Source organism: Alosa pseudoharengus, unplaced genomic scaffold (assembly GCF_046254945.1).
Source record: "Alosa pseudoharengus isolate Yale_2024_CS ecotype anadromous, Long Island Sound unplaced genomic scaffold, YU_APseudo_1.1 YU_APseudo_1.1_scf_12, whole genome shotgun sequence".
Lineage (NCBI taxonomy): Eukaryota > Metazoa > Chordata > Actinopteri > Clupeiformes > Clupeidae > Alosa > Alosa pseudoharengus.
In genome coordinates, this window is record NW_027468587.1 from 19,559,164 (window position 1) to 19,572,547 (window position 13,384).

Sequence of the window (13,384 nt, forward strand, 5' to 3'; positions counted from 1 at the left end):
CAACCAACCCCGACTACATGTGCCAACCAACCCCGTGCATGCATGGGGCAGGTTGGCACACGTGCACAACACCACTTTAATCATATATAACTCAAAACAAGGGATAATTTGTTGACATTGAATGTATACATTTTGTAGCTGAGATCCCAAGCTTTCAGTTAATCACAATTTGACAATTTCAACGCATTGTAAGACGGAGAAATATAGCCGAGAGTGAAAAGTGTTCCAACCAGCCCCGGTCTCCCCTAATGAGCAAAGAAAACATGAGAGAATTGTCTAAGTGTAAATTGCACTCGTAAACTGATGAGGAATGACTGCTTGGAAAATGTTTTCTGTCCAATGTCCTGAGGTGATTGCGATTTGTGGAAAAGCTTTGGCGTTTTAAAATGTCAGCCTTGGATAATCAGCAGTTGTCTTTCATTGACCATCTCTTGAGGCTTGACCCCTCTCTCTCTCTGGGTTAAACTGAAGGACATAAAATCTGCAATGCAGTGAGGGCGTGTTCACTTAGTCGAGCTTGTGTGTCGTATCGATCAAAGTTATATCGAAAGAGAGGATCAGAAAATCTTTTAGTCTGAATACTACTTCTAGTTTCCAAAAGCTTAGAAGCTTTTATGTCCTCCACTGATGTGTTGGAGGAATCAGTCAATAAAGCACCATTGTGAGGTGAGAATATATCTGTACTGGTGTTGAACCACTGAGTTTTGACTTTCAGGCGCTATCCATGGTGCTGAACTTACAACAGGGTGTGGAGGAGGTACACACACACACACACACACACACACACACACACACACACACACAAATACACCACCCATTAGCTGATTTGGACCACATATTTTTGAGTAGGAAATGATGTACATGGCATTCATTTAATGCTTGCTTATAATCAAGCTGCAATGTGTGTTTGGGTTACATTTTCATGTGTTTTTTCAGAACTAAAATCTGCTCTAAAATTCTGTCCCTCTGTCAGTTTCTGATTGCTGTAAAAAAATGATCTGATAAATGCCAAAATAAGTGGAGCCATTTAAGCGCTGCCCAATGTAGTTAGGACCAAAAAGAAAACAATGTAATGCTTTTGAAGATGAATCATCAACAGTTCAGTCTGCCTGCTCCCATTCAACTAAAAGCAAATAAATCTCAGACATCTCCCACTGATCTCATTTTCACTTGTTTAATGGGGACCAAATACTGTTAACATATCACTTCAGACCTGAAGTGCCAAGTATTCATCATCCAACAATAAATCAATACGCCACTATTTATCCGTCACACAACCCAAATGGACTTGGTTGTCTAAAATCTAGAACAATTTCAGTAATACTACAAACCTCTCTTTTTAAGCAAGTTTAATTTGTTAGTTAGATGAATTTGGTGGTAATCACCATGGGATTTGAGAGATAAAGTATGCTAGTATGGTGTATTGGGCTCTTATTATAAAAAACACAGCAAGAACAAGAACCTTTTGAGAGGGAGTACAAAGAGTCTTGGAATCAGAACAATTCTGCAGATGCTAAAGTGCCAGATATTTAGACCTCAAACACACACTTTCTACCTCGCAGAATTTTTAAATCCTTCCTAAATTAGGTTCATTTTCTTCACCAAATCTCACATCTTCCCAAGCTGCTTCTGAGCTGAGAAGCCCTTCCACTCTCTCTCTCTCTCTCAGCACCTCATCTGTCCTCCTCTCCTGATCCTTATTGACAGCTCTGCCTTATCAAATCACAAATATGTCTGGTGGAAGATTAGGAGAGAAAAAAAAAAATCCAACTTTCAGCCGGAATTATCTCTGCTGCTCATCTACCCTGGCACAGGTGGACTTGTCAGTGCCATGACATCATCATTTAATCTCCATGGAAACGGGGAGAGTACATTCACCACCTGCTTGAGTGGATTGCAAAGTGGTATAGTGCTCTTGTTCTTTCTCTCTCTCCCCCTCTAGTCACTTTGTCCAGTCACGTTGTTGTGTTGTGGCCAGGAATGATGTCCTGCATGTTCCTACTCAGTGTAATCTACACTATTTGAGGAGCCTCAGATCAAGATAAGATGATAAGGAACTTCACACAAACCTTTGTTATCATCAGGAGTAGTTTAGGAGGGGAGTCTCCTCTGATTAGAGAGGAGTCTCCTCTGAGCTGTGCTGGTGGAGTGACCCAACGGTTGATCCCTTTTTACAAAATGTTTCCTTTGAAAAGTTAAGCATCAAGAATTTACTGATTTCAGAGAAAACAATGTTTGGATATGTATGTTTTTTATAACTATGAAGCAATACCTTTGGAATAAAAATCTCCATGTGCCTTAAAAAGGATGGAGTCATAGTTTGCGTGTGATCTTCCGCACCATCGAGCGAGGATAAACACTTTGCATTTGCATCCGGCAAACTTCCCAGCAGATCGACTAGGGGTCAAAACAACAAAATGACATATGCTCCTGACACTCTGTGCTCTCAACCTAACTGCAGATGTCTAAAACAGTGTTTTTCAACCTTTTTTGTGCCAAGGCACACTTTTGACACTTAAAATGTCCCACGGCACACTAACATCCTGTGTGAAGAAAAAATAAACATACCATAGCCTAAAACTTCAAATAATACACAGATATGGCCTTATTATGGCTTCTATGCAAGACCTGCTCAATAAAACAAGCGCCCTCTGTTTCATTTGTAGGTGACTATATCTAATTTAATTGTTGTTATGAACTGGATATGTGATGATTCTGTGAATATACAGTCATACAATCAATGAGAGCATGTGGTTATAAATTCTTTGATGCAACAGTTGCTTTTTTGGACCAGTGAGTGACATTTGGGTAATTTTCTGCGGCACACCTGATGATCTCTCACGGCACACTAGTGTGCCCCGGCACAGTGGTTGAAAAACACTGGTCTAAAATACACAACAAGAACAGTGCGAAACACTGGAACATATGCCAGCAGTCGGCGGAGACGCCTGACCCGGCTCAGTGTTTGTTGGTGCTGGTGCGTTAGGATGTAATTAACCACGGACAGACTGGCCACACCGGGAGGCAGCCCAACAGGAGCATTACAGGAGACTTAGGGCCCGTGCTGTCATCGCCGCATCAAATCAATTTAATTGCTGCCGCTGGCGCAAGGGAGCACAATGAGCTTTTTGGCCCTGTCATTCGCATCACCATAAAAAGTCCAGCGATGTAAATTTTTCTCATTTCTCTGTGTCAATAGGCACATGACGGCTCATTTTTCTTGGAGGGAGAAGGGGGGTGGGGGGGCGGCAATGAGATGACTGCAATGTGCCGCAGCTACTGCAACAGCAAGGCAAGCATGAGGTAATGGACCTAGAGAGGGGGAATCTGGTACACTGCTCATGCAAGTTCCCACACGCCACTGGCAGGCACAACAAGCACTTGAACAGACCCAACAGTTGACATCACTAATGTTTGGAAACAGCTAAAGACTGATGGCCAACCAGCCCCAGGTTATCGAGCAGGCTTAGAATCAGAGGAAAAAAGGAAACAGATAGGAATAGAGATGAATAAACACTTTTGAGTTTATTCAAACATCTAGTATGCTTCTAAAAACAGATGTACCATTCTCAGGGTTCTTGTCATGCAGTGTGTGAAATGCAGAGAACTCAATCAGGGAAGGTTGTCAATGAATCTCCCTGCACAGCCTAAACAACCCCTAATGACCAAATCACTCAATTCAATTTCCCCAACTACTCAATATACGCACACAGCATATCAGCCTATTTAAATATGATGGTTGGAGGGTGATACTCTAGCGATGAAACAAACTGCATGAATAAGCTTGGAGCCTGCAATGCTTACAACTAGTAATCAATACAAATGATGCAGCCAATTCCATTACCCAGTGTAATAACCACTGATTGGATAAATCTTATCATGCAAACTGCATCATCTTCAGTGTGTAAACACATACCTCTCGCCTCTTTCTGTTTTATTTAGAATATGTTCGAGAGACGGGGGCACAAGCTTTCTTATGTCAGCAGTTTACAGACACACGCGGCGCTCGAGAGATGCAATGTCACTTCTATGAATACATCAGCGGCTATTGAGCCATTGAGGCCAATGCAAATATGTACAATAATGTCCCGAATATGCCCACGACCCACAACAGTAAAGGAAAGGTAATTTTCCCATTGAGACCACGCATCCAAAGCTTCCCATCTTAATAACCCTCACCCCTTGGGAAGGTTATGTCATAACGGCAGCCAGAGAACATTGAAAGCGCTGATTCAGATTCTTTATAAATAAAGACACTTGGACAGGACAGTATGGGAAAACTGCATTTGCAGAGCAAAGAGGGCTATTGATTATGCAAAGGAGTGGCAAAAAAGAGAGAAAAGAGTGTCGTAGGGTCATGCAGAGAATTACACAGCACATTTTAAATGTCAGAATATGTTTAGTATGAAAAAAACAATGCAGTGGATTGGTTGGCTATGCATATGTCACAATTCCTTCAATATCGTTATAACTTTATCACTGATATAATCTGTAAAGGTAAATAAAGCTACTGTAAAGGTTGTAGCTCATTCGGAAAACAGATGGTCGAGATTAAAATATGTTGAACTCTCGTTGACATTGGTAGTTAGGGAGGTTTGCTAAAGTAGACTTAGACAGTTTGCTAAGACACTGGTGTGCCCCCTATTGGTTAGTAAATAGCACAGGCACAGGTCAACTCAAAAGTATGAAGTTGCAATGCATGATGCTATAATACAACGGTGGCATTCCAATTCCTAGTGAATGTTATATGTAGCGAATTAACATTTTATGAATTTGACAGACACATTGTTCAACTGAATCATATTGTTTGACAGATGTTAGAGTGATTCTTAAATGCAGTACTTTGCATGGCCTTGTGAAACATCTGATTGCATTGGTTTTCAAAATTAAGTGTATAGGTGTTGAGAATAGGAAATTGAGTAAAAAGGACCCACTGTTAGAGACACTGAGGCAAGGTACATAAAATACTGAAGAAAAAGATCCCTATAACTAAAAAGCTAAATGTAAGAACACTCAATATTGTTTTCACCCAGCATACATCACACCTAATATATCACCAAGGCTCAACCAGTCGCCCAGATGGATGGTACATTTATGTACTCTTACATTAACCTGAATGTGGCGACTAAGCCAATGACAAATAATTATTCTTGCTGACAGCTTGCCATCTTTCCTAATTTTCATCTGACTCTACTGACATATTTCAATTCTGCTTGGATTAAACAGCTGAGAAAATGAACCCTGAATCAATTTTCCAAATGAAAACACAGGGGCCTGTTTTCAAATTCTTTTCCCCAAAGAGGATATTACCATCCATCTATCTTCAGGAGATTGCTCACCGCTCCCAGCAAAGACAGCTAACACATACCATCCCAGCGCTGAAATGTGAGAAAAAGATATGCATGGATAGACACACAGACAGACTCTCTCTCCCCATCTCTCTCTCTCTCACACACACACACGCACACCCACATGCTTTATGTTCCATTTCAAATAATGAAACAGGCACATATCTAAATGGCTACACCATCATCATTCAGTGAATTCATTTAAAGCATCACTTCTTGCATTTCCAACCTCTGTCTCGCAGACATACTGCACAACAAGACACCGCTTTCCTCTCCACCTGCATCGGAAAGTATGACAGTAAATGAAAATTTCATCACACACTGACTGTAGCTTCAAATATGAAATGGAAACTACCACAAAATAATGCAAGTTATCACCTGAAAAATTACTTTCATCAGACCATTCTTATATGAAGGCCAGAAATAGTGTTCTGGGTGCCAATTCAAGATCACTTTCAATCGCCATGCATAGCGCTCCATCTGGTGGACAGTGATGGTGCTGTTACAAACAGGAGACAGGTAATGCAAGTTTGGTTGTTGTAGTGAGGTTGTGAGAGCACTTTATGAAATCATCTGAATTTTAAAACAAAATCAATACAGTAAAATCAAATCATGCTAGGCAGTGATCCAGCAAGATATGGAACCAGAGCCAGAATGGCTTCAGGGTTCTCACCGGATAGGAGGCCTATGAATGTTAAACTGCTCCACTTTAACCTGAGATGGAAACAGCACTTGCAAATTAAGATTAAAAACCATAACGCTTTGCTCAAGTTATTTGGTACCAATATGTTCCACAAGCATAAGAAATCCATTTGTAAACAAGCCACCCAAGTAAAATAGATAGAAATAAAAGAGCTGACAGCTGTACGCACTTCCAGGCGTAGTTTTGATTGCCATAGATTAATCAATTCTATTCTGAAGCTAAATTCAGCTTAATCCTGAGTCTATGGAAAACTCGCAGAGGATTCCCCAGTGGTCGCTTGTGTAGCGGCCGCATTTCAGCCGATCCTGGCCCACTAGCTTCATGCTGACTGGGTTGACATTTGCTCCCTCCTTGCCAGGCCTTATGTAAACACGGTCAAAGCGCAGTCGTGCTGGGAAGGGGATGTCCTTATTGTTGTTTTTGACCATATCCCAGGTGTATCGGCAGTCTTCGGGCTGTCCGAGAACCTCCCAGACATCAGAGATACCTTCAGGCAGACCACCAAGCCTCTTAATCTGCCAACACAGAAGACAGTTTGCTGGTTGGGGAAAATATCTCGACATTGCCAATGCTACATCAGCAGTTATACCCAATCTACTTTGCAAGCTGAGCCTCAATCTATACTTTTACAAAGACACATTGTAATGATGTAATGTTCTTGTCTGTAGCTCAACTGGAAGAGCAAAGCAATAACAGACAATGCCAAGATCACAGATACCTAAACAGCACACATAATGATGAAAATATATCTATATATGTGTAATACTAATACTCACTTGAGATTATCTCAATTATCCGCCAAATTTTAAATAGGTTCATTTACAGGTAATGCAGTCAAGTCCCGTTTTCAAATGTCTCTCTGGTCTCAGTGAAGAGATACTGTGGACATCACTGACCTCCCTGTCCCTCAGGTTGGTGTCACCTCCAAAAATGACAGTGTGGTCATCAGGAGCTTCTCTCATCCTCTTCCACACCCGACGAAGCTGGTTCATCCGCTCCTGGGAGTTATCCTTGCAGCTCTCCAGGTGAGAGGTCATCAACCACAGCGGGTGACCTGAGAAACTCAACTGAGCGTGCATAGCAATAGGCAAGAGCAGGTCTACAGGTTAATGTAAGAATGTCATTTTTAATGGCTTATAGAAATTAATCATTCAGGAACAGAATGCTCAATCCTACAGATAGAAAAATGTTTTAGCCGTAGCGGGTGCAAACTCACAGACATAGAAATGTTCATTTTTTGATATACATTTTTGATAACTCTACTGACAATTTTACAGTTTTTTAGTTAGTTTTTAAAAATGTACAATTTTGTGTCTGTGAGATGACAGGGCCTACCTGTGTCATTAGGAGATTCCTGCCCTGCTCAGTGGTGGGATAGTTCACAACGTTGCTCTGAAGGAGCTTCACCCTGGATTTACGCAGTGCTATCCCAGTGAAATACCCACTGGTGTTGCCTATCATGGAGTTGTCCATTAGAAGAGGAAACATACAGTAACTACCCAGTGGCTTAAACATAACAAAGCACATAACTAACCAATGGCTTTTATTGGTGAAAATGTGATTAAACGTGATTAACACTGCTTATATTTCAAAGGAGATTGGTCAATGTCTCTTACCCATAATAAACTCATAGTCTTTCATGATTTCATCAAGGGCTTCTGCTATGGGTGATATAAGTTCTTGCAACAGAACTATGTCTGGACGGATCCTATACCAACATAAAACTGGTGCATCAATACATACAACTGTCATCTGTTCTATAATCATAAATGGAAATACCCTCTATATTAACCGTTCAGGAGAAAGGTTTTTTGAATACACATGACCCACCTGGCAAGGTACTTCAGCAATCCAGGGAACCGTTCATCCATATCTTCCTGATCAAGGCCATCAATATTCCATGTCAGTACAAAGAGTTCATTTGCATTTCTCTTACTTTTAGTGTTGGGTTGACCGGGGTTTTCAAGGGGTTGCTCAGGTGAATCTGGCTGACTTGGAGGTGACTGATCTTCGGGGAGTTGGTCTGAGGGAGGCTGGATAGGAGCCGGGGCTGTGGCTGGGACTGCTCGAGTCTCTCTGGCAAACCGAGCCCCAGGTGTCTGCGTGGACTTGTCCCACGTTGACGTCGACTTGGTCTGTGTTCCCATTGCCGTTGTGCTCTTCCCTAGGAGTCCGTCATCGGTCTGAGTGGCCTGGGTTTGCTGGCTTCGGGGCGGCTGGGTGACTGGATCATGGCTGGTGGACGGCCAGCTCGTTAGGACCTCCTTAGCTTTCCTGGCTCTTTCCCTCCTCTTCCCCTTCTTTTTCTTGGGGACAGTGGTTTCTGGAGCAGTCACACTCTCCGAGGAGTCACATGGTTCTACTCTGCAATAAAAGTTGACAAGGACAGCAGATGGATTCACATGACCTCCTGATGTTCAATGTATTGCAGACTGGCATAACATCGACATATTGCTTTGTTTTCAAATTGAAAAGACATCAAATCTAATGATAGTTTACTGACCTTTGTGTTGCTGGATTAAGAGGTTCTTCCATTTTTATTAATAGCTTGGAAGGAAAATAAAACAAGTCACTCTGTGAACACTTTCTAAAAATGTTCTGATAAGGGTACTCCTTTCCTTTTTTACAAAGGGAGTGCAATAAAGCAATAAGGACATTAGTCCTGTTTGCATACCAGGCTAACTGTGTTGGCGTAAATGTAGGCGTAGCCTATCCTACTAAACCCTTGCTGTTTATTTTTCATCATTAGTACATTACAAATGTGACAGAATGGTAGTACCAAAACCCGTCTACTCAGAGCCTAATCATACATTTGTATGCTATTTTGTAAACAGGATCAAACTTTTCACATTATAGGCCTATGACCTTTGTGAAACTAGAACTTTAAAACAAAACTTAATTAAACGTATGTTTATGACTATATGTCGTCCAACGCATGCATTTTTAGTTTCTGTCAAATTAATATTCAAGGTAGGCATATCATCACATACAGAAGTAATGAGGGAACAGACTAATGTTCAAAAAAAGCAACAAAAAAAAACTACAAAAAAAACTACATTCAAACCTACAAGCCATAGCCTACATTCGTTAGGGTAGAGTGGGGGAAAACGCCCCCCCTTAAGGAATATGTGATATTTCTGTGAAACAAAAAGCTAAATGTGTGTAGAATTGCTATCTTAGTTTTGAGTGACAATGTCATGAATTATAAACCAAATATGAAAATTGTCCAGAGTTAACAGTTAATTAGTATTTCAACAACAACAAAAATTGTGCAAAAGGGGCATTTTGCCCCAGAGTTGGGGTAAAACGCCCCCCAAGGGTGGGGTAAAATGCCCCCACCCTGTCAAAGCAATGCCCCTCATACATTAATAGCAAAACCAAAAGTAAACAACTAAAGTAAACAAAATATATTGAGAAGCAATAAAATATAATCAATAAATTGATTACAAGCTACTATATTTGATCAATATATTGACAATAGCCAACTTTGTTTTAGTGACTGCTCAAAATTAACACTTGCCTAAAAATCCATTTTTCTTTTGTTTTCTTGAAGTACAGAGCATGCATCCATTTTATGGTGGGTACTTACATCACCATTGTCAACATAGTGCATAGAAATAAAAACAGTTTTTTTTTACTTCATCTAGTGATTAGTTTGTGAAATAAAGGAGGGGGGGGGGCGTTTTCCCCCACTCTACCCTACAGCACCTATAAGTAGCCTAGACTGCTTTCATTTTTTACTTTCAGTTCCCCGGCCTACTATTTATGTATGATACTTACAGAATTGAGGACATCTGATAGGCTAGCCTGGCTTTCACCAGACCAAGCTCAATCTTATACGGAATCTTACGAAAAAGAAATCGCCGGCAGATCAGGCTGGGTTCACATTTCAGGCTAACATTTCCCCCAGCAGAAAAGTCCCTGTGAACGTCACCCGATTTTGAAGCTTTTGAAAAAGATGTTTCCAGTTGTGGCCTTGATCGATACCATGGGATCTAACGTTCTCATAACGCAGCATGAAGCCTATGGTGTTAAGAGAATCCAACGCTACTTAGTCAAGTCAAGTCAGTTTTATTTTTAAAGCGCATTTAACATGCACATAGTGCAACCCAAAGCGCTCCAACAAACAAGACACATAACAAGACAAACGATGCCGGTGTTACCGGATATACGGTTTCTGAGATTCTGAGTTTCCAGGGCGGGGTTTAGCGTGAATATTTATGAACGGAGGATGTCGTGCGCGAGTGCCTAGACGCCCATTGCTGAAGCGTGAATGAAATGGAACTGAAAATGTTGTCAAAGAAAGTAGAAGACCACGGCGTTTTAACACGTTTTTGGATGTTGTCATGTGTTATTAATGGAAAGTATGACTATGTCGTGTTCGAGTTTAGATGCAATTTGGCGTTATCTTGTGTCGCAGCCAGTCAAACAAAACTTTGTGTCAGATTCAGTGGGTCGCTTACCATTAAGGATATTGGCGATTTTTACACAGTAGGCCTTGATGGTAGTCCTAGCCTAACTAGGCTATTATGTTTTTTATCGTTTTGATTGTAGCCTAGCCTCTGTGCATCTGTAGTGACATGTAGCAACATAGCCTACAACACAAATGTCTGTGCAATAAATAGCCCATGTTACACGCCTGTGTATGTCCTAACTCTGAACAAATGGCATCCTGTCATTGCCCTCATGCACATGTGATATGTTATTCTGAAACATAATCTATAAAAATGCATACACATAACTAAACACACAAAAAGTTGTGAAAACAATGTATTGTATTAGTTATTTACAGCCAGGACAAATAAACTGTCCTTCAGTGTCAGGCCAGTTTACACATTCAGTGGTAGGCCTACCAGCCCTGGCAGCAATCACATTTTATCTTCAAGACAAAAAACATTGGCTTGACATCAGTATTAACTCAAAGTTGTAAAAAAAACCCAATATTATCATACCAAAATACCCACAGAGTATTGTGTGCAAGGAAAGGATACGGATATACAAAAACAAAGTTTGGGTAATCAGCCTTCAAAGGGCAGAAATGGGGTGCCCTGTCTATCTATTGTACAGCAGTTTATTCTTTTCCATTTTAATTTTACATTGTAAGAGGGAGTCTGGCCAAGTTAGCCTAATATTCTTAGGGAATACAACATAACAGCAGATTTGGTCGAAAATGTAAATTCAGGCATGCATATAGAACAGCATGATATGAGCCTGTCTGGCATCAAATACACGAGTGGAGTGGTGTGTTTTGGTGAGTGCTGGTGAACATATTTTCATCACAGCAGGCAACTAAGTAACTTGTCATCTTGATAATATGATAAACTACAATAAGAAAGCAACATAATTCCGTTGTCTGTTTCTCTGTTCCTACCTGAACAGTAAACTTTCAAAGCGGTAAGACCTGCTCAAAATGCCATTAACTCTATTAAGAGTTGATGAGCTTTCAAAATGATTTTGGAAACATTATTTTAAGGTAAAAACTCTTCAGGGGTCCTTTATGCATCACATGACTCATTTGGGGTTTGAGGGGCCAGTTTACTACCTGTTATAATCAGCCCATATGTAGTCATTCACCTCAATCTGATGAACTTTACGTTATAGTCCCCCCCCCATCATCCTCATTGAGCACATAGGTTCTTGTAAAGTGCTACTTAATTGCATTTGTAACCATTACCTTTTGAATATACAGATTCTATATGACCATACCCCACATTAATAACATTAACCCATTCATCTTGTGTATCTGAAGGACTTCTGTAAGTAGGTATTATCCATGTAAAGCTAGACAGTGTTTGTAAGGTAAAAAAGCATATTGACTTAATGTAGTTATGACCTTTATGGATAAACATAACCAATATACTGTAAGTGCATGGCCCATATTGATGCCCTGCTTCCCTAATGGTACAATAACAACATGATTGTATAAAACAAGTTTTATTATTTCACAAGACTCCAAGATATCAGAATGTCCAATAAAGCATGATCTGTTTTGGCAACAGAGGTAGCTGGGCATTGTAATGCAGCACAAGTACATTTGTCAAACTAGGCTAACATGTTTGTGTAGGCAAGCATGCGTGACCAAACCTCGAAACTCATTGGACATCACACACAAAGAAAAAAGATGATGTACTGACACTTTAAAGTAATCTACCATGATGTCCCACTGACATTACAACTTTAAGTGCTAAATAGCCCATTTAAACAGGGCTAAATGAAAGTAATAACAATTTGATAGGCTGTAGGCTAGCCTGTCTAGGCTACACAAGATCAAAACATACGCCAAATTGCATAATCGTACTCGACCACCAGTGGTCGTCGAAATTGTCACGTTTTCCCACAATAACCCATATCAACATTCAAAAACGTGTTACAATTGCTGTAGTCTTATAGCTTCTTTACCAACATTTTCAGTTCCATTTGAGTCACGCTTCATGAATGCTCTCTAGTTGCGCGCGCACGACAACCTCCGTTTATAAATATTCACGCTAAACTCCACCCGACTCCACCCATGGAAACTCAGAATCTCAGAAACCGTATATCTGGTAACACCGGATGGAGCGGCGTAGTCGCCAGCATGCATGCCCGCCCATGACATCAAGACATGATAAATACATTTAAAAAAATAACAAATACAAAAAATGCTGGACGGAAAAGCGTAGTCACCAGCGTACCCGTGACACCAAGACATACAAGACAGACAACAAAACAAATAAAAAGTGAAAAAAAAAAAAGAAAAAAAGAAAATATATTTAAAAAGAGGAAAGGTGATGTTAAAATTAGTCCAAATTCCAAAACAGCTGAGTGTAATATAATATATCATATGAGTTTAAAATAAAATATATTCCTTACACTTATGGTAAAGCAGGACAACACTGCGAGGGTATGATTCAATGTAAACAGTTGTGCCTTGAACAGCTGTCAGTCAGGTAGGTCAGGTCAGGTTCAGTCTTCAGCCATAAACGCAGCTTCGTTTGGTTATTTGTACAGCCACGAACGGAACAACTTGTTCCTGAGCTCCTTAATGCCATTCACGTTAACACGTTTAAACCATAGACAGTTTAAACAACACTAGGTTTCGAGCAGTTTCGCCAAATCGGACGCACACAGACTGCTGCAAAGTTGCTGCGTTTGTTTACGGCTGAACCGGAAGTTCCACCCCTTTTCGTTGCTACCACTGATCTATAAAGAACAGTGTTCTTTATAGATCAGTGGTTGCTACGCATTCATTATCTTTGGATAGGTTTCGATTTTGTGGATATCCAAGAATCGAAACTTACCACAGGCGATTCCAAGCAACAAGGGGAAAAATGGGGTGTGGCCAGATACTTGGAAT

General features: G+C 40.5%; 1 protein-coding gene across 7 annotated transcripts; it reads right to left on the reverse strand.

Moving 5' to 3' along the window:
• Positions 1-1,160: 1,160 nt before the first annotated feature.
• tdp2a (tyrosyl-DNA phosphodiesterase 2a) lies at positions 1,161-13,384 on the reverse strand. Of its 7 annotated transcripts, none has more exons than XR_012986252.1 (9): positions 12,901-13,296; positions 9,832-10,074; positions 8,555-8,598; positions 7,882-8,415; positions 7,668-7,759; positions 7,387-7,505; positions 6,948-7,118; positions 5,727-6,566; positions 1,161-5,626 (listed from the first exon to the last, which is right to left on the reverse strand). XR_012986252.1 is itself a non-coding variant. In XM_076280407.1 (7 exons), the coding sequence occupies exons 2-7, from the start codon at positions 8,584-8,586 to the stop codon at positions 6,276-6,278; spliced, it is 1,239 nt and encodes a 412-aa protein (XP_076136522.1). In that variant the 5' UTR covers positions 8,587-8,598; positions 12,901-13,295; the 3' UTR covers positions 1,161-6,275. The 7 variants fall into 7 exon arrangements, 2 of the variants coding, with proteins under 2 accessions (XP_076136522.1, XP_076136523.1); XR_012986251.1 differs by lacking the exon at positions 9,832-10,074 and having other exon boundaries at positions 1,161-5,378; positions 5,578-5,626; positions 12,901-13,295; XR_012986254.1 differs by lacking the exons at positions 9,832-10,074; positions 12,901-13,296 and adding an exon at positions 13,329-13,384.

What these genes read in the sequence shown, in the direction of transcription:
- tdp2a (XM_076280407.1), bottom strand. Translation starts at nt 8,586, where the DNA reads ATGGAAGAACCTCTTAATCCAGCAACACAAAG. An exon ending in GGAATCTCCTAATGACACAG is followed by an intron (nt 7,119 to 7,386) that starts GTAGGCCCTGTC and finishes ATGCACGCTCAG; the next exon opens with TTGAGTTTCTCAGGTCACCC. An exon ending in CCAACCTGAGGGACAGGGAG is followed by an intron (nt 6,567 to 6,947) that starts GTCAGTGATGTC and finishes CTGTGTTGGCAG; the next exon opens with ATTAAGAGGCTTGGTGGTCT.